The sequence below is a fragment of the Crocodylus siamensis genome, chromosome 2 (genome assembly GCF_052110815.1).
Source record: "Crocodylus siamensis isolate JL-2025a chromosome 2, ASM5211081v1, whole genome shotgun sequence".
Lineage (NCBI taxonomy): Eukaryota > Metazoa > Chordata > Crocodylia > Crocodylidae > Crocodylus > Crocodylus siamensis.
The window spans coordinates 96940876-96961978 of NC_143396.1; the positions used below are offsets into that span (position 1 = coordinate 96940876).

Here is a 21103-nt window from a genome sequence, read left to right on the forward strand (position 1 = left end):
CAGTGTAGTGTAGGAAATGTAGCATTTAATCTACACCTGTGAAAGGGTTTTCATCGGTCATTTAAAAATATTAAAGGCAAGTTTGGCTGCTACATGTGCCTCAGAAACAAAACAGAACAAAAGAATACCAACCAATCAACCAAAGAAACAAACACCAGCCACTAATCACAAAGAAAATAGGGCATGAGAGCATAACTTAAAACAATGGACATAACTACTATTATATTCCAAGGAAAACTGCATTCATGTTTTAAATGGTCATGGTGATAGCAGTTACAGTTTTTGTGCAGGAGCCAGGTTTCATGGGACTGGCACAAGACTGTTGAACAAACTCCCACCGAAGCTGAGGACTACTGAATGGACTACTTTCCTTTCTAAGTGAAATGCATATTTCTTTGATCCTGCCTTTGACATAAATATATAGGTACATATACATGTTGGTATGTAAAAAAGTCCAGACAAAATACAGACACTTCTGCTGGGCTGAGGATGAGCAGACAATCATGTAACAGATGTCAGTCATACTGCTTAACGCATTGCTGGTATGCTGTTGTGGTGAACACCATATAACAATTATGTACAGAAGAAAACAGAAGAGAATTTACAGTACCTGTGGTTTTATCTAGCATAAATACTTTGTTTTCATTGCCTGAAAGAATATGATATGCAATTTGTCCATTTCTTCCTTCATCTGGATCCTCTGCAATTATGTGATGCACCAGAGAGCCTATCTCCGCATCCTCCATGACATAGGCAAGAGGAGAAGACGCAAAACTGGGACGGTTGTCATTGATGTCTAAAATGACAATTTTTACTGTCTGGGATCCAAGTCTGCGATCTGTCAAGTTTACTGCCTGATCTGCTGCAGACACTGTCAGGACCACAGAATGAGTAACTTCTCTATCTAACGGAACTGCTGTGATCAAGGTGCCATATGAAGGATTAATGAGAAATGGATTTTCACCAGTGTCACTCATTTTTATGGAATACCATACTTTGCTGTTCAGAAAGCTGCCATCTCCATCTTTTGCATTGAATGTGTATACTAAGGTGCCAACAGGTACATTTTCCTCTACGCTAATCACTATGAAATCCTCTTGGAAATAAGGGGAGTGGTCATTTTTATCTTCTACATCAATGCTGAGGAAAACAGAATTGTTTTGTGGAGGATTCTTATTACAATCCTTTACAACAATCCTCAGAAGGAAGTGAGAAGCTGTTTCATAGTCAAGTTCCTTGGAAAGAAAGAGCTCCCCTGTTGAACTATCTATTTCAAAATGAACATTGTCATCTTCTTCAGCAATACTAAAATGCAGTTTTCTACTGGCCTGTGGATGATGACCAGCCAACTTTATAAAACTCAACACTTGTGCAGGCTTAAAATTTTCAGGTATGATGAAGTACTTGATATCTTGATAAAAGATAGAATTCCCTTTGGGCAGTGGGATTACCTGAAAAAGCACAAAACTGTTAATTTTTTTCCTTTTGAATTATTGGCATTACTGTAATGTATTTTATTATAACTAATTAATGGGTCTAATCATTTGTAGTTTGTGCATGGAAGGCCACATTAGCTTACATATACATCAAGGCTAGAACAACCACTTTACTGGCATAGTGCTGATATACTGTCACAAGAAGCTTTAACCATCTGTTAAGCTTATTAATAGTTTATGGCTAAAACACCATCTCCAAACATTTTACAAGAATTAAAATCTATCCTCAGCAAATATTCCGTCATTCAAAAGTATTATCCAGTAAGGCATTAACCAGATTCATCTTTTTTCCTGTACTGCATTCAGGATTGCAAAAGGGTAAGGAATGAAGCTTCTCTCTCTCCTACTGAATCTCACGAGCATCAGAGAAAAAAAAAGCTACACCGTAGTGCTTTCTTTGATGGTGCTCTTAAACACCTTCATTTATTTAATTATTATGAATATTTGCCATTATTTACTTTCCCAAAGTTAAAGAGGTAATTGACTTCAGGGTGGTTACATCACTATATAATTTCCTACATCACATATCATTGTAATGGTTTAAAATTAGAGAAATTCTTCAACAGTTGAACTACTGACTGGGACATGAATGGAATGCCCTTTAAAGCTGCCTAAAATTAACTTTCATACCAAAGACATATGACTAGTATTCTGGGTGGGATTCAACTTGTAATATATATAGGAGTGTGGCCACCTGAAAGCTTGGAGCCTTGACCAGTGTGTGTGAATGAGCTGAGAACAATTCAAATGCAGCAAACCCAACTTTAACCCTAGATGAAGGAGTATTAAAGTTGGAGCAGGTTTGCTGGCTTTAAATTGTTCTCAGCTTATTCACACATGACAATTAGAACTTACCCCCTGCTACCCTTTTGAAATATTCCCCTTTTGAAAGGCCTCCAAGAGTTCCTGTGTCCACACTGGGTTTACAGAAGGTCCTGCCAAACAGATCTGTTGTGGTTCTGCTAAGTAATATGTGACTAGCTACAAAAAGACATGACAATGACTTTAATGTTCTCCTCACATGGCAGAGCTTGTCACTTTGCAGCTCCCATATAGGCCAGCAAACGGGGATAGGCTACCTTCTTGTCCTTCGAAGTGTAAGAGAAGGTAGAATAAAGGAATAGGTGTGATACAGTGAAGAAACATCATCCACTGTATTTTCCTTTTAAAATGTACTTTTCCTTCTGCCTACTTTGATCTCCAATTTTCACTATTTTCATGGGATATTTTTCCTCATTTAGTAACCTCCTCTTGCTGGAATATGACTTATAATTGCAAGTCAACCCATAATACTGGAAATGAAATGAGGAAAATGCATCTGTCCCCTGCAATTTCCTCATTCAACAACATCAAGATTGGAAAAAATCTCAGGAGATAACATGAGATAACAGGCTCTCAAGTTCACACCATACATTTTATTTTCCACATTCTCATCCTTTGGGGTTCCAATTTTTAAATGAACTGAAATTCTAGCAACATGTTTCTAATCTGTGCTAAGTAAAATGGTACCTGAATGTTAAGAGTCATGTGTCCTTGAAGTGGAGGCATTCCTTGGTCACTTGCAGTGACAATTATTCTGTATTTAGATCTCTGGTTATATGAAAGAGATTCAGTTGTCCTTAGCTCACCATTGTTGGCATCAATCTGGAAGGGACCTAAACTCTCTTCTATAGCACAAAGGAAAAAAAAAAAGAAAAATTAAGAATTAATTCAACTGTTGAACATACAATGTCCATTGTCCATAGTAACATATTGTTAACATGCTTTGTAATTAATGGTACAAAATGAAAGTATCTACAGTTCCCATTTATTTCTATGGGAGTTGGGGTGGCCAGCACCTCTCCTGATTAAACTCATGATTACTCTGACCCGCTTCTAATGGGCTCAATTCTAAGGTATTTATTAGGGGTGTGTGAAACAGGCCCTATTCAATTTGGATTCAGATTTGGCCCAAATCAGGGTCAGTGATTCTATTTGTTGATTTGTATCACCATCCCTGATTCAATTTGGCCAAATCCGAAGATTTGATGCTGATTCAGAGAATCAGCGATTCAGACACAGACACAGCTTTAAATGTTTTTTCTACATACCTTGAGGTACCAGGCATGGCTCGTGAATGCTGCGATGCAGGGGTAGATGGAGCATCCCACAGGAGCACGGGGTGGGGGGAGCATGTGCTCGGTGGCGAACCCGGAAGTGGACCAGAATTACTTCCAGTCCACTTCTGGGTCCACTGGGGCGTGTGCCATGGGGCCCCCCCGCACCTTCCTGGCTCAGTGATCAGTTGCAGGGGGACCCCATGTGCCCCCCCAGACCCAGGAGGCACCAGTCACCTCGCTGGGAGGGGTTCAGGAAGGGGGCCCCACGTGGTCTTTGGCAGACCCAGAAGTGGACCGGAAATGCTTCTGGTCCACTTCCGGGTCTACTGCCGAGTGCACTGGGGACCCCCTCCCCACCCCTACCACACTTCTGTGGGACACTCCATGTGCCTCAGCATCATAGCATTTACGAGCTGCCTGCTACCTACAAGTACATAGAAAAAACATTTAAAGCTGTGTCTATGTCCGAATCATCGAATCTTTCCCGATCTCTCCAAATCAATTCAGAAGGTTCCAATTCGATACAGAGAGATTAAAGGGTCCCCTGATTCCATTCAGATTCAGAGATTTGGCCACCAAATCAGGCCATATCTCCGCTGGATTGAATAAGGGAATGAAGCTTAGCACAGCCCTAATATTTATCTACCTACAAAAAGGAGATAAAGAATATATAGTACTTGCTTAGTTCAATGCCTACATCAGTAATCTGTGCACAAGTGGGCAACACCCAACTAGGCCTGTTAAATTATCTCTTGAGTGTGTAAGTAAGCAAAGGCAGGGAAGGGATGAAGCCTTATCAACTGAACTGGTATGGAGGGAAAAATAAGCTGTGCCAGGGAAAAGGTGTTTTGGGTTCCTTCACTGGTTATGAGAATCCAAATTCAGAAAGTCCCTGATCTATTCCAACTGAAGTGCAATGATGATGATGTAGCTTTGCATTCATGCTGACCAGGAATTCAAGATATATCTATGAAAACCACACTTGTATTATATAGAGTTTAATCGTAGGCTATTTATCCCAGAACAAAATCAGAAATGGCTAGAACCTATACTTTTATGCTACATGAATGTGGCCATATGGCCAGTAACTGGCAAGTTCTCATTTGAATTACCACTAGCCACTACCCCATACTAGTATTTATTCTATAGTGGCAAAAAAAAATAGTACCAAAGGAGTATTGCTAAAACCTACACAGCTATTCAAACCTTTTGGCTTCCACTTTAGTGTAATGCAATAAATTACCTCCCAGTTAACACAAAATGTGAAAAAAAACAGCTACTTGTAATACATTATTAAAAACTGGGAAATTCTAATGTTAAAATAGTGTGTATTTTAAAACAGTTTGCCATATGCATTTTTAATAAGGTGTGTTTGTGTGTCTTACAAAATCATGTAGTATACAGCTGCTATTCAAAAAAGAAACTGCGGTAAAACAATAAATCTGATACAGATGTAGTATAGAAAATATCCAAAAGAAGGATATATTTTCATAAGCACCTAACTGAGCATGAAGCTGTTTATGTTCCCCAAATTTGCACATACAAATTAGATAGCTACACATATAAATGCCGATTTGTGTATACAATTACCTTACTCCATCTGAAAAATATTTGCACCTTAATACTTTGAACAAGCAATATAGGAAGCTATTGAATCCAGTCCGCAGCTGCCTCCACGCCACTCTGCATAGGGCCAAGCCCCACCCTCTCCCACCCACTGGCTCAGGCCGCAACCAGGGCATGCAGCTTTCAATGGGGCTGTTCCCAGTGCTGCTCTGCTCCCCTCACCTCCAGTGAGATCTGCCTAGCTGAAGCATCCCACCTGCCCACCCACCTGGAGCAGTGCAGCAGGGGCAGGAGAAGGAGAAGGAGCCACCATTGGAGGTGAGGAAAGGAGAGCAGTACCCAGCCAGCTACAGTCACACTGGAAACAGCCCCACTGGAAGCTGCATGCACTGGCCAGGGCCTGGGTCAATGGGGCTATTCTACTCCCCTCACCTCCAGCAGTGGCTCCTCCTCCTGCTCATGTCCCTGATATGCTACTCCAAGTGAGGGGGAGCATCAGCTGGGCAGCTCCTGCCCCAGTGTGTAGGGTGCCAGCTCCAGCTCCTAGCTGTCTTCCACCCGCTCCACCTACACGGAGCAATGAGCAGCCAACCTACAGACAGGTGGACTGGATGGAAAGTGGCTGGGAGCTGCAGCCCTGTGTGCTGGGCCAGAAGCTGCCCAGCTGAAGCTTCCCCCACTGCCAGCCCCACTGAAGTGGCACAGCAGGAGCAGCAGCAGGAGAAGAAGCCACCACTGGAGGTCAGGGAAGCAGAACAGCCTCACCAGCCTGGGCCCTGGCCAGCATGTGCACCTTCTGGCAGGGCTGTTCCCAGTGTGGCTGCAGCTGTCCAGGTACTGCCCTGCTCTGCTCTCCTCCCTTCTAGCAGAAGCTCCTCCTCTCACTCCTGCCCCTGCTGCAGTGCTCTGAGTGGGCAGGAGGAGGGGAAGCTTCAGTCATTTGGCTCCTGCTGAAAGCAAGAGGAGCAGAACCACACTCAGCTGTCTGCAGCTGCACCAAGAACTGCCCTCCAGAAGCTGTGCAGTGGCCAGGGCTGGGGCTGGGGCACGGGTGGGACTGTGGTACAGGCTACCCCATAAGGGGTTTAGCCCCATGTGGAGTGCCACGGGAGCAGCCGCAAACTGCACCACCTGGACAAACTCTGCTGAACACTGCCCCCACCTCTCCCTCCTTCCTCTCACCCTTGGCTTATTCCCAGGACCTAGCACCCAGGCACCACCCCCCCTTCACACACACACACACATTCCCCCCAAACCCTCACAGGGCATGGCAGCATGCAGGGAGTAAATCAGCATCACTCACTATCTCACTCTTCAACACTGCTTCCCGACTGCCCAAAGCCCCATAGGGAGTGTTGATGAGTTGCTGCAAGTAATCTAGTTTGACCAGGGTTAGGTGCCTAGGATCCCTATGCTCTAAAAACATTGGTTCCTCTAAAGAAGAATCCAATTAAAGTGTAGTGCACAGATACTTTATACACAGGATGGGGAGAAGAGAGAAGCTGTAAAGGGCAATTCAGAAAAAGAACCAATATAAAACACTCAGCAGAGAGCTATGTCTGAACTGATCTCCCTTAGGCATGTGAATCATAGTTTCTTGTTTCTAGGGTTGGAAGGGACCTGAGCAGATCACCTAGTCCAACCCCTGCCATGGCAGGAAAGAATACTGGGGTCAAACGACCCCAGCAAGGTGTTCATCTAGCCTTGTCTTAAAGACCCCCAGGGTAGGAGCCAGCACCACTTCTCTTGGAAGCTGGTTCCAGATCCTAGCCGCTCTGACCGTGAAGTAGCACTTCCTGATATCTAGTCTGAATCGACCTTCTGCCAGCTTGTGACTGTTACTCCTGGTCACTCCTGGCAGTGCTCGGGGGAACAGTGACTCCCCCAATGCCTGCTGATCCCCCCTGACTAGTTTATAACAGGCCATAAGATCCCCCCTCAGCCTTCTCTTTTGGAGGCTGAACAGGTTCAGGTCCCTGAGCCTCTCCTCATAGGGCCTGCCCTGTTGTCCCCTGATCATACAAGTGGCCCTCCTCTGGACCCTCTCCATGCTGTCAACATCCTTCTTGAAGTGCGGCACCCAGAACTGGATGCAGTACTCCAACTGCGGCCTGACCAGTGCCGCATAGAGGGGGAGGATCACCTCTTTGGATCAAACTGAGTATTATGTGTCTCTGTTGATTTCCAATCCCCTATGCTTTTTCCTGACTCTGAAAGTAGGCATGGGAGTGGCTATATCCACCTTTTACCCAGGGATTAGAGAACTTGAAACTCGGGAAATAGGAAACCTTTGTTCTAAGCCCTTCTCAGCCGTAGGTGATTTGACTTCATACCTCCCACTTCTTACAAGGGTTTCTACCACCAGGCTATAAAAACTAGATCATAGGAAAGTAGGGCTGGTAGGGAGCACACAAGGTCATGTAGTCCAGCCCCTTGCTTAAGGCTAATGACTAAACTATCCCAGCCAGGTGTCTGTCTAAACTGCTCTTGAAAAATCCCAAGGATAGAGATTCTACAGTTTCTCTAGTTAGCCTGTTTCAGTGCTTGGCCATTCTCAGAGTCAGAAACTCCTCCTAATCTCCAACCTCAATCTCCCCTGTTGACGCGTATAATAGTCATGCATTTATCTGTTTGCATGCAACACTACATAAATTTTATATGCAACTTTTCATAGAGAAGCTGAGAAAAATGAATTGAATAGAGATAATATCAATCCAGTTTATGCAAGTTGCTTTTAGTCCCAACTGCAATATATGTGATTTGCATCAACAACAACTGCCATTCAAATGCTATCTGCGGAGTATCGTGTCTTGTGAAATGTGTCCAGAAAATCTGCGCTCAAAGATAGCAACTAGTTCACTCTTTTCATAGTGAAACCTAAAAACCAGCCTTCTGTCAGCTTCTAAGGTTGAAGGTGAGGTGGAAAGCTTGAATTTCCCAGGTCTGCTTCCATTTGATTGTGGTGTGCCTCCAGTTCATGTTAGCACACCCACTGAACAAGTGCTTGCAAAGTACAAGTATCAGTTCTGTATATCCTTAAAAAAGGAGCTTTAAGTATTAAAAAATATTTCTTCCACCTCAGCTATTTCGATACATAAGCTCAACCAAAGCTTGACAAACAGGGATATTTGGACATAACATATAAGAAGTAGCTCTCCTTTCCTTGTTAATTTCTAGTGATGCAAGGTGAAAATACTTGAGGAGCACCACATAATATGTTATCACAAGCTGCAACAGAAGCACTCAGACCATTTGGACACAGGCATTCAGAGAGCGGCCACAATCTGTTCCAAAAAATCTTGAGGTCATCTAAACACAAAATACCATTTGCAACAAGAAAAGATTTTTTTGGGTCATAACTGTTACTGATATCTTTTATTCTATAGTTGGGAAGGATATAGACAAGCTTTTAGGTATGAAGTACTCCTCCTGAGGTCTTACTCCAGGCATACCCTTCCTCAGGTCTTAGATTTTAAATGGGTATTTCATTACAGTTAGTTCAATAAAAGATATCACCCACAAAAAACTTTGCCTCTCATATTTTTCTTGGATCATCAACCCAACTCTATGAAAACCTGGAAAATATAATTTGATCATTCTCAAATATAAGGGGCCTCAATATCTAATAGTATCTACTATTATTTTCTTTTTCTATCCAATTTCCAATGGAATTGTATCCAACACAAAAACTCTAAATGAGTTTTCTGATGCTTTAAGCCTTGATCATCCCAACCACATTCTGAATGTAAATGTAACTCAGGAGCTTCAGCTTAAATTCACACTAAGGAGGAAAGAACAGTATTCAGTAGAAAAGAGGAAGACAGGGACATGCCCTGCCCCCACAAATAGGTTTATTACAGGATCCACATGGGAATCCCACCTGTGCTGTGCTCTGGGCTCCATCTTCCCCTAGAGCAGGGGTTAGCAAACTATAACCCATGGACTGAATTCAGCCCACAAAGATGTTGAATGCAGCCTGGGGCAGCACAGGGGATCAAAGGACATATAGATGTGCTGTGCTGTGCTGTGCTGTCCACCCCCGCTCCACAGCACCGCAGTCTATGGACTTCCTGCACTATGCCTCTGAAAGAGGCTGCAAAGGGGCTGAGTACCAGGGCCCTGGGCTGATGAGAAGCATAGGTGGCCTGGGCACATTGGGAGGTACAAAGTTGAGGCTTGCAGCAGGGGACTGGGTTGCACTTTCTATTCCATGGCAGCAAAAAGATTGTCAGTCCCTGCCCTAGAGAATATGAACTGCTATTTGTACTTGTCTATGACAGAGGTGATCGGGGTGGACCCAGAGGGGGTACAGTGGCACAGCTACAACCCCGTCTCAGACTGGACTGTGGTGCTGAAACACCTGGGAACTTAAAAAAACCTCCAAAGCAGAAGAGAATCCCTCCATCACCGTTGTGCTCAGATATACCACTTCTGCCCTCGCCCCTTCTTTCATCCTCCACCCGCCCCAGATGCTTTCCCTGAAGTCCTAGGGCAGGGGACTCTTCACAGCTGCTCCCGCCCACTCTAACTGAACATCATGAAAGCTGGGTTCCACTAGGGCAGCTACAGCAGCAGCATCTCCTTGCACCTGCTCCTGCAGGGACCCATTAATATGGGGAAAGCCACCCCCTCCCCATTACTGCTGCTGCTGTTCCCACCTAGGGCAAGCATCTGCAGTGGGCAGAAGCAGCTCTGAAGTTTCCCCTGCCCCTGGGGACAGTGGGGAAAGCAGCAGGGACTAGAGGTGGAAATGACCAAAGGGGAGGATATGCCCTGAGCTTGGAGGGGAAGGCAGGGATGTTCATGTGCTTTGGGAACTTTGAAAGGTCCCTAGAGGCTCTGCCTATACCAGAGGAAAAGGCTGGGAGCAGGGGTGCAGCCACCTCTGCAGCTGGGGTGGCCAACCCACACCCCCTTTTTCAAATCCTAGGCCTCTGGATGTGATCCTTCCCACCCTCTGACAAGTTAACTATGTTACTAATGAGAATCATCTCTATGAAAAATCTCACAGTATGAAAATATACCTAGATTTCAATTCTGAATGCTTGTTCTGACTTCTCCCCTTAAATACTCTCCCTCTAAATGCTCTTAGCCATTTATGGTTAACTTATCTACATAATTTAATCTTTCTTTCAGTTGGACATTCCTTAAGGGTGTTAAAAAAGTTAAAAATTACTTAGTGACTGGCATCCCTGCAGAGCTTGAGAGCTACACAGCTGACACTGAGGCATGTAACTCTTGATCTTGTGGCAATCCCTTGAAAGTTGAAAAAAATCACTGCTTTGCATACAGATTGCCAGTTACAGAAGCTTGTGTTTTTACAGGTACCAAAATTAATCACATTATATTTCTTTGTTGCACCAGCACTGAACAATATCCCAAGACCACAAAGTCCATCACTATTCTTGATTTTCTACTTTTAAATATAAGCCATGTAAGAATATAAGAATCTTACTATTAAATAGAAGAACAGATGTAAAAGGCCATGAGCCGAATAATAAAACATTAGTATCAGACAAGTTCAGGTGTCTCCAAATTTCTTTAACTGCAAAATGGCTAGTTTCATGTTTGCAGGGTTTGGAAATTTTTACATTATTTTAAAGTTTTCTTTATCTGTCCAAATAAATCTATTCATTGGAGTATTTTTTAAAGCTACATATTTGGCCTTTGTAGGGAGATTATGGCCAATCCTGCTTTAAAATAACCATTGATGGATGTGGTAGACTAAAACACTTTAGATTAGATCTTTTTTGAATGTCTGTACCACATGCATCATGCTTCAATGTGAGTTGCATTCTGCTACCATCCTAGATGCTTCTCGCTGGGTAGCTTGTTAACTTTGGCAGGTTGTTGTGCGTTCTCAGCGAGTACCAGCCCAGCCCTGCCCCTGGGCTGTCACAGAGCAGACACAGAAAAGGCTTTGTCTCTTACCAGCACAGCCAGGTATGGGGGTGTAGGAACAGAGCCTCTCTGCTGCATGGATTACCATCCTCCCAAGCCTGTGGGCTCAGGTCTTGGTGGGGTTGGGTCCATGTGGCAGGGAGAAACTAGGTCAGTTTCTTTATCTGGACCCAGTTCCCAGTGTGACAAAAAGCTGGCCAGGCAGCCCCACGCTACAGCTTCTGGCTGCAGCTGTCAAGAGGCTGAGGCAGAAGGGGAAAGGAGCCTCCCCCTCACCCATATGGGCCCCCAAAGCTTGCTGGCTGGGGTATTGCAGGGCTGGCTGGCTGGTTTTTTGCCAAACCAAAAAGGGAGCTCTCTTTGCCATGAGGGCCCCTCCCCCCACAGCTTACTGACTGGGGTCTCAGGGAGGTCTGCTCCGTGTGGCAGAGAGCCTTCCCGCCTGCCCCAGTCCCTGGTGCAGCAAAAAACTTGCCAGACAGCCCTGGGCTGCAGCTGTCACAAAGCTGGGGTATTTGAGGGGAAGGGGACCCCTCTGCCACATGGATTCAACCTGGCTCCACTCCTGGAGACCTCAGTCAGCAAGCTGTGGCAAGGGGCTCCATTCCCTGCTTTTTTTATCCCATCCTTTACTGACAGTTGCCAGGTGGGGTGGAGGGTGTAGGGAGTCATGCAGGAGCATTCCCCACCTGCTGGCCTTGCCCAGGTTAGGCAGGCAGTGAGCCCCCACCATGTCTGTTCAAGCCATTCCTGCTCTAACTTATAACACTTTAAGTAAAGTGCAATACTTAGAGCACTCCTGCCAGGAACTTACTGAACATCTGTTCTTAGCTAGGGAGAATCCACTGTACTGCCTGAGAGAAGGAAGGCTACAGAGATAAGGAGAGGGACAGCTATTCCAGGAAGACTGGCTCTTCCTTTAGCAGTCTTGGACTGTACAAGATTGAGAGGCCTTGGCTGTTGCGTACTTAGCAGCTCCCACCACTTTCTTGATAGAGGGTATAATTTTTTGAGAAATCTTTAGCTCAGCACAAAGGTGTTTACCGTCCTCTTTGGTCTCCTTCAAGGAAGTGGCAATTTGGTTCCATATTTTTTAATTCTTAGAATCTTGTAATTATCACATAGTACTAAATAAAAGGTATTATTTTGCAGAGATAACTGCAACTGCCTCTTTTTCAGAGTGAGAAGTAATGCACTTTTGTGGCACTTTAGTTTTTATTCTTTACTTTGCAATAACAAATAATCATGACAAGTATAAACTGATGAGGGCACAAAGCTGAGCTCTAACTATTCAGAAAAGAGCAGTTGGGAAAATGTAGAACTCAAAGACATAAGAGCTGTTTTCAATCAAATACTATATTTTATATATCAAATACTATAAATTGAAAAATACTAAGCATAAAAGATATGGACTCCATATATCCTGTGATACAAAGCAGGGTATAAAAAAAAATAAGTTATGGCATCTGTATGTGAACTCCTCACTGATAGTTTTTCAGAAATAAAATTTTATTCTTAACACATTTTGTATTCTTGGACAAATAATGTAGCAAAATCGGAGGACCTGCCATGTTTTCCTCATTGTCAGAAGTAAAGCTGTGCCCTACATAACAGATGAAGTACATTACATCAGACACACAGAAAGAACACCTCTACATCTCTAATCAACATTAATGTTCCACCCATTCTCTTGCCGAAATCTTGGATGGTTTTCCCACTGATTTCACTGGAAGCTTAATTGGAGTGAGGTACTAATGGATGTATGGGGAAAATGAAAAGCAAGCAAGCAAGCAAGCCAACATGCTTCAGACTGTTAAACAATATCTAGAGAATCTGCTGCTAAATAAAAGGTGAAACATGAACTAAAGAACATAAGCGTCATTGTTTGCCCAGATTATTTTTTGATCCCTCTGATCGCTTTCTCAGACTGCTATGGACTCCTATACTAAGAAGATTTTAAGTTGGTCATGAGAAAGAAGAGATCATTTTTCTTTTAAGATATTAAACAGTTGCCCATAACTGATTGAAACCTTAAACTCTGCTGTATATGCTTATGGACAATTATGGTCCTAATCTTGTGTGAGCTGCAGTCTGTAACAGCTCTGCCGTCATCACTCACTGGGAACAACAAAGGTTCTGGGAAAACAAGGGAGAGGGTGAAGGGAAAGATGATGTCTGCTCATGCCTCCTCAAATATTGTGATATGACCCAATTCCTGTTTATACTGTAAATGTAGCCAACTCCTGCTTTAAAGCCCCTTTACTCTGTTGGAATATTGTAATAGGGCCTAAGTCTAAATAAGAATCAAAGAGTGCAAGCTGGCTCCACTAATCCTTTCATTGCTTCAGTACCTTCTCTTTTGTGCATCACAGTTATCAATTCTTACCTGGTGCTATTGAACATAACACTACACCATTGTTTCCAGAATCAAGGTCCTTTGCAAACACAGTGGTGACAAGCATGCCTCCTGGTTGTCCTTCCAAAACCTGTCATCAAACAGCTTGTTTAGAAGTGCATATTACAAATGAAATGAGTGTTAAAATGGATTAATTCACCACAAAACAGTTTATTTTGGACTTTATTTCATTAAACCTAATACTGATGTCTAAATTGAAATTAGTAGGGAAATCTTATTTACAATTCAAGTTTTATACCACAAGATGGTGCTCAAAACAACACTCTGGCTGATCTTTAGGAGGTCACTTAACTAGTTATTACAAACCTTGATATCTAGCTCTTTTCCAGATGGGATCTGAGGAAAGATAGGCTGATTATCATTGATGTCAGTAACTGAGATATATATGGTTGTTGTGGCATTAAGTTGTGGAACTCCATGGTCTGTCACTAGTATGACCAATTGGTGATGGGCTTGTTGTTCATGATCTAATGCAACGCCATTTATAATTTCACCTGATGAAAAAAGAAAGGGAAGGAAAAAAAGGACAGAAGTACTGAATTAACATAAATCATAATATATTATCTTAACATATTACATAAAATTCAATGCAATGTACCTCACACAGTGTAAAATAATGGTGCATACTGAATATAGCAAAACCCCAACTAACTATATTTGCTCTCACAAAAACACACAAATAATCCAAGTCTGATCATGTATTTCAGGGTAATACTATGGTCTTCACAGGACCAAGGTCTCTGAATTTCATATAATGAAACATCATACAGAATGGCTGCTTGAAAATAAACCATCTGATGTTTTTTTCATTATATTCCAGGAATGAGAACACACAGTGTAGCCCTTAACTCATGGGCAAACGGTCCTATCTTATCTTGACTGAACTTAAGGGTTAGAAAACTCTCAATACTGCTAACTACCTTATCTCTACCATACCTTGAGGCTGTAGGTCCCAGGCAACAAATCTGACAGTCCTCTCTCCAGATGTTCAACTGTACTCAAGCATATCCGATGAATTTTAAGTGACTGAAGATCTTCTGTTAGATTAACTTGTATTATTACGCAATTTTGAGACCTTCTCTACTATACTCTCTCTCTGCTTCCCTTTGAACTTTTGTAAGTCTATTCTAAGGGGCCTTGCTTTGAAACAGCAGTTTTATTTTGGAATTCTAGAATAACTAGAAGATGGGAATGCAGGGCATTTGCAAAGTGCAGGTGTATCAAATTCATCCAGCCCTGTGGGTCAGGTGAGCTGCATGGGACCCATCCACAGTTGCATGAAAATTGCAGGGCCAGCCCCATGGCCTGACTTGGGCCCATGGACCTCCACTCCAATTCCAGATCCAGTGCTCACAGTGCCTGCTCTGGCTGGATCAGGACATGAGCTGCACACAGCACCCACTCTGGCCAGATCAGGATGTGAGCTATGTTCAGTGCAGGTCCTGGACTGATCGGAGTAGGCTCTGTGTGTAGGAGCCAAAGTGAGAGCCAGATCTGGCATGAGGGCCCATGGAACCACCTCTCCCCGCCTCCCGCTCCCCATGTCTGATCCTGTGCCTGCTGTGGCTGGTCTGGAACTGCACTGCATGCAGAACCTGCTCTGAACAGTCCAGGACCCAAACTGCATGTGATGCCTGCCTAGGACCATCTGGAGTGGACACTCTGTGCAGCCATCAGGAGAGGGTGCCAAGGGTGCTAGATCCAGCATGTAGTAAGGGAAAGGTGTCCAAACTTGCCATGTCCAGGGCCAGTACTGAGGGCTGGATGATATGGCTCTGCATGCTGAATCCAGCCTGCAGACCATATCTTTGAACACCCCAGCACAGTGGAATCTCAGACTGCAGATTGGTGCTGTACAAGCTATCAGATTCCCCCCTTACTGGAATAAAACATGGATTTCTCATTTTAGCAGAGACACCCATGGATTTTGCAGCAAGGCCTCTGCAGGCTAGCAGAGTTCTAGCCTGTAGGGGGCTGGGGAAAGTGGGAGGAGGGTGGTCAGGCAGGGGAGCCATGTGCATGCACATGGCCACCAGGCAGCCTGGAAAGCAGCTCCCACAGGTAAGTACAGGGTGGGGGAGGGGGAGGAAGAGGCTCCCATAGGGAGGGAGGGAGTTGGGCAGGGCTAGAGCTGGGGCTGCTGCCCAGCCAGGCAACATGTGGAGCTTGAGGCCTGGGGAAACAATGCATGGCTACAGGGCCCTAGTGGGGAGTGGGACCACAGGCAACTCACTCAGAGGATGGAGAGGGGTGGTGGGATGCAGCCATGGATGGCGTGCACTTGGGGGGTGGGGAGCAGGGGGGATCTGCACCCCCCAGATCTGTGCATGGGGCAGGGGTGGGGCGAGCTGCCCACTGTGGGCTCGGGCTCCCTCCCTGCTACCCTCCCTCGGGGCCCCTGTAGCCCAGCTGGTGTGATCCAGTGCTGCAGGGCAAACCATAGCTGTGCAGGAAAGCTCTTGCCACTACAGGCTCTGCACTGCCGTGGTGATGCATCCCCTGCAGTCGCCAGCAGTGAGAGGCATAGCCCCATGCCGCTGCCTCCATGCACACAAGGGATGCATCGCCAGGGCAGCGTGGCACTCACAGCAGCAAGCAGCTCTCCTGTGCTTTGCCCTGCACCACCGGCTCACACATGTGGGCTGCAGAGGTCTGGGGGGAAGGGCAACAGGGTGGGAGCTTGAGCCTGCAGCACTCACCCACTCCACCTCTGCCCCATGCACAGATAATTATTCCTTAATAGCCAGTTATTTTGATGTTTGTTGGACTTCCCTTTGTTGGTCTCAATTTTAACTTTTTATATTTGTGTGCTTATAAAATAGCAACTTGAGCTCCAGTGTCCACCTTGAACAGAGAGACAGTTAGCCATAGTCTGAAGTGAAGCAGAAGAAGATTAGATTTTCACCTTACAGACTAACCACATTTTGTGTGTGTGTGTGTGTGCGCATGTGCGCGCGCGCGTATGTGTGTGTGTGTGTGTGTGTGTGTGTGTTTACAAACTTTTGTGACCTGAAGCTCATGTCATCATGGATTCACCAAGGGCAAGTCAGCCCTGATATGATACATTTTAAGGCTTTAAATTAGGATACATATACACCAACCCAAGAAATCCGCAATACTTTCTATTCCAGGGGGTCCCAAATAGCATAATGGTGGATTTAATTTTCATTATAATAATAATGGGCATTTAAGGGGTTAAAATATAAACAGTATGCTGGCAGGGGTAGGTGGGCAGCTGGTAAATCTGGAAGGAGGTATGAAATAAGACAATGTTTGGGAACCTCTGTTCTAGACTTTACACATTATTCCCTTACCAAAATGCTTTCTTCCGAAAGAAATAGTAGGGAGATTATAAATCATGAAGTGTTACCTGTATTGGAATTAATTTTAAAATATTTTCCATCAGACAAGAGGAAATAGGAAAGTTGTCCATTTCTTCCAGAGTCTCTGTCAATCGCTGTGAAGATGCCAACCACCCCTCCGGGAACTGGACTTTCCTCAATTTCCAAAAAATAGATATCATGCAAGAACATGGGGGAATTGTCATTTTCATCTACAACATTAACTATCACGGATGTGCTTGCATTTTGCCTTGAGCTGTCCTCTGGGCTGCTGACAAGGGCTCTAAAACTGTACATCTGTGTAGATTCATAGTTTAGATGTTTCCGGAGGTAAATCCAGCCAGTTTCAGGGCTGATTCGAAATGCAGCAGAGTCTGTGCTAGGCTCTAGGGAATACACCATCATGAAGGCAGTGTGCTCTGGATCTAGTGCATGGGCTTGAACTTGGAGAATTTTGGTATCTAGGGAAGAGCTCTCACTGATTTCCACTTGATATATCAAGTTTTCAAAAGTCAAAATTGAGCTCATCTTTTGCTCTTCAACAATCACTGTCAGTGTTAAAAGAGAAATCAAGGGAGGACTTCCATGGTCTTCAGCTGCTATGGGCAGAGTATACTCCTTTTGCTTATCTGCAGACAGGGTTCTTGTGAGGTACACCACCCCAAGGCTTGGATCAATGTTAAATGTATTTGACTGCTTGCTTGCAATATTATATTTGACTAGGCCATTTAGCTCACTGTCTTTATCATCTGCATGAGCAATATACAGAGCTGTGCCAGGTGGTGTGCTCTGTGATATAATTATCTTATCAGACCCTGTAAGAAATACTGGGGGGTTGTCATTGACATCAATCACGGATATATTGACTTGGGTGTTACTGTAGACAAGAGAACTACCCAACTGAGACTGGACTGTGAGCACCATGACAGTCTGAGCTTCGTGGTCCAGCTTGTTTTTGGTGCGAATGATACCAAATTGTGGGTCAATATAAAATCTTCCATCAGGGTCACCAGAGGAAATTCTGTAAGAGATCACTTCTAAAGAATCTACAAATGGGCACAAAAACAAGCAATGTAAAAAAATATGCAAATGATAAATCTGAGTGCTTAACAAAATATGCTGTAGAACATCTGTGAAGAATCTATCTTGTTAGAATCAGCTGAACAAATGTAAACCTTCTTTACAGAGGCTTTTCTTTCCTGAGCTCTTTATGTTTCCTTGTTCATATCCCTAAAGCACTTTAGTAAAATGAATGCTACACAGCCTGAATCTGGCTGGATACAGTTTATTCACTTACAAAGTATTTGATTTTCACCTGATTTGTAGGCTAAATCTTTGTAGAGAGTTATGGCTCTCTTGTTTTCCTTTAATTACAAAGGATATTTTGAAAATCTCCTGTGAATCATATTTAACAGAATGAATTCATTAAAAGCAGAGATTTCTTACAACCAGAATTGAAATACTGCAATATTCTGAAAGAACTGCATCTCATTGAGCTTCTCTGTAAATGGACTTCTGTGATAACAGAGGCCAAGTACAAACATTACACTTTTACTAGTATAACTGATTGGAAACTGGTCTATACCCATAACAGAAGTTTGACACACAGGCTGCTGCAAATGTGAAAAAAAACCCAACCCAACAGTGCTTTACTTTTAGCTCAGTGTGCTCCTACACCAAGCACAATGCATGCTCAAAAGAGGCATCACCTTAGCTTGACTCAGTTCACCCAACATCTGCATAGATCACGTGCTTCAGCAGGGCTTTTTAATGCTTTTTATCTAAGAGCTGATTGAATCAGGTATTACACAAAAGTGCCAAAAAAAAGCCCTGCTGAAGTGCCCAATCTATACAGATACTGGGGAGCCAGGTCAAGCTAACATGCTTCCTCTTCCAATAAAGCACTGTTTTGTTTTGTTTTTCACGTCTGTCAGCACCCATGTAGACTGGATTAAAAATGGAGAAACCCGATCTAAGATTTTCAGCCCCAACAAAGGGCGAATGTGTGTTCTATTAGCTACCAGTCTAAACTACACCACTTACAGAAAACCACATAACTCAGACTGATTCCAACTCAGGCTTTTTGAATGTCTGTACCTAGGCTGAAATTGCTGTTTGTTCCATTGAAATCTCTTTCCCATCTCTTCCCACTGGGACATGGCATATTAGCAAAATCACTCCAGGGACACAACAATGGCCCTAGTGGTAGCTCTTGTAGTCAAAATATTGTCATTTTAAAGGGAAAAGTGGGTAGATGTAGTTGATAATGAATTCATACAAAACCCTTGTTCCTGTCCCTCTATATAGGGCTGCATCACTGATATGCTGCTTGGACACTTCGGGTAGAATTTCTAAGTCTGCATCACCAGCATTCAGCTTTAGCAGGATTTGAGCCCTTTAGCTCTAAAAATGATAAAGAAACAAAAAAGAATAAAATGGATCTAACCCAAAGAATAATATAAGATCACCAGGATTTCCCCATTTAATTTGGGAAAGTTTTCTCTTGAGGTAAGCAGCTGTCTAACACTGTTGCACATTCTATTCATTCTTGACTACTGCTCAAGTACAGGCTTTCTATGACTTTTTCATAACACAGATTACACTTTCGCACATCAACTCCTCTCTGCACATTCACAAGTACAGTGCCCACTTCTACTAGTTTAACTAGGCTAGGCAACTGGGCAGCTGTTCCAGGTGCCAACTTGGGGAGAGGTGGGGGAGGGAGGTGGCAAAAAAAAATACTGCCACTGCAGACCCATAATCATGCCAGCAGCACAACAGAAGCCAGAAGTTACTGCTGCCCCATGTGTTGCACCTGGCTGCATTGGTATGCCTCTGCCTACCTCCCTACTCCTAACGGTCAAAGTCCATTTGGCAACTACAGCTGTTGCTTATAAGGAAAAGTGGTATCAGGAATGTATTTTAATGCATTTTTAGCTGGCTTTAATGCCATTTAACAACTGGCAATATGGAAGTGGAAGTAGTAACAACTCTACAGACAACCTGTACAGGGATCACAGGTGAGGAATCTCTATTATAAAAGGGTTCTTTATATAGCAGCTATAATACCAGTTGTTGTAAACTTAAGCATACTTTCTTTATATTCTGTATGCTTTAGCTCAGTGTGCTTGGTGTAGGAGCACACTGAGCTAAAAGTAAAGCACTGTTGGGTTGGGTTTTTTTTCACATTTGCAGCAGCCTGTGTGTCAATACCAGTTGTTGTAAACTTAAGGATACTTCCTTTATATTCTGTATGCTTGGTATATTGAAAAAATAACACAAGAGCTAAAAAAAACAGAGATTATCTGCATATGTCTCTATACCGGTTACAATAAGAAAAGGCTGTAATTTATGAGAATGTAATCTGAGGAGACAACTTACTTGTAGGCACTCTTGCCTTTACAGTTCCAACAGGAGTGTCTTCAGGGACATCTTCAGGAACAGAAAAGGCATACCGTGACTTCTCAAAAATAGCGGGTGCCAAAGTTGTCTGAAGGATGTTTATTTTGATGGCTGCATTAATGACAGAGGTAAGGCCACCACCATCCCGTGCAGAAACATTCAAAAACACCACAGTATGATCCAAATGGCTGAGAGATGATATTAAATAAATAATTCCTGAAAAATACACAATGAATAACAACACCATTGATATCATGCTATTCTTGAGCAAATATAAGCTAAATGTCAAGTAGTCTCCATGTGCATTACAAAAATGAGAGAAAGTTGAGATTTAAAAAAAAAACACTGCAAAGGGAAGACACATGTCTATACATGAAATTAATACACCTGAATTTTCTGTGCAGAAAATTCAAGTGGATTAAACTGCACACCCACATGCATCTGAATGTGTGCCCATTGGGAGCAACTTTGCTCCAGAAGGAAGCAGTTCAATTTAGAGGTGCTCCTGCCCTTCTCTCCCCTCCTACAACAGCTAGGGGGAGCTTCAGGCTCCCCCAGATGCCAGCTTCAGACTGACATGGGGCACAGGGGCTGCATGCAGAAGAGCTGTCCCAGCTGCCAGGCAGCTATCTGCCAACCATGTGGAGATCAGAACAGGTCCCAGTTTCCACATAGCCACCAAGCAGCTGCCTGCCAGCCAGGACAGCTCTCTCAGCCACGTGGAGATTGGGACAGGTTCTGATCTCCACAGCAGGCAGTATCTCACTGAACCAAGACAGCTCTCCCCACCCACTGTAGCCCCCTGCTGCCTAGGCTGACCAGAAGCAATTTGCTCCCCATCAGCGTCTACACACGCACTTCAGTGTATTAGTTTTAATGTAC

General features: G+C 43.7%; 1 protein-coding gene across 1 annotated transcript in view; it reads right to left on the minus strand.

Annotated features, from left to right (window-relative positions):
- DCHS2 (dachsous cadherin-related 2) overlaps positions 1-21103 on the minus strand; it is a 199974-nt gene that overhangs the window by 60746 nt on the left and 118125 nt on the right. The window contains exons 4-9 of the mRNA XM_090036442.1: positions 20201-20437; positions 16849-17865; positions 13785-13972; positions 13449-13548; positions 3006-3163; positions 611-1451 (exon numbers count right to left, since the gene is read on the minus strand). Coding sequence (XP_089892568.1) covers positions 611-1451; positions 3006-3163; positions 13449-13548; positions 13785-13972; positions 16849-17865; positions 20201-20437 — 2541 coding nt within the window. The remainder of the gene's footprint in view (positions 1-610; positions 1452-3005; positions 3164-13448; positions 13549-13784; positions 13973-16848; positions 17866-20200; positions 20438-21103) is intronic.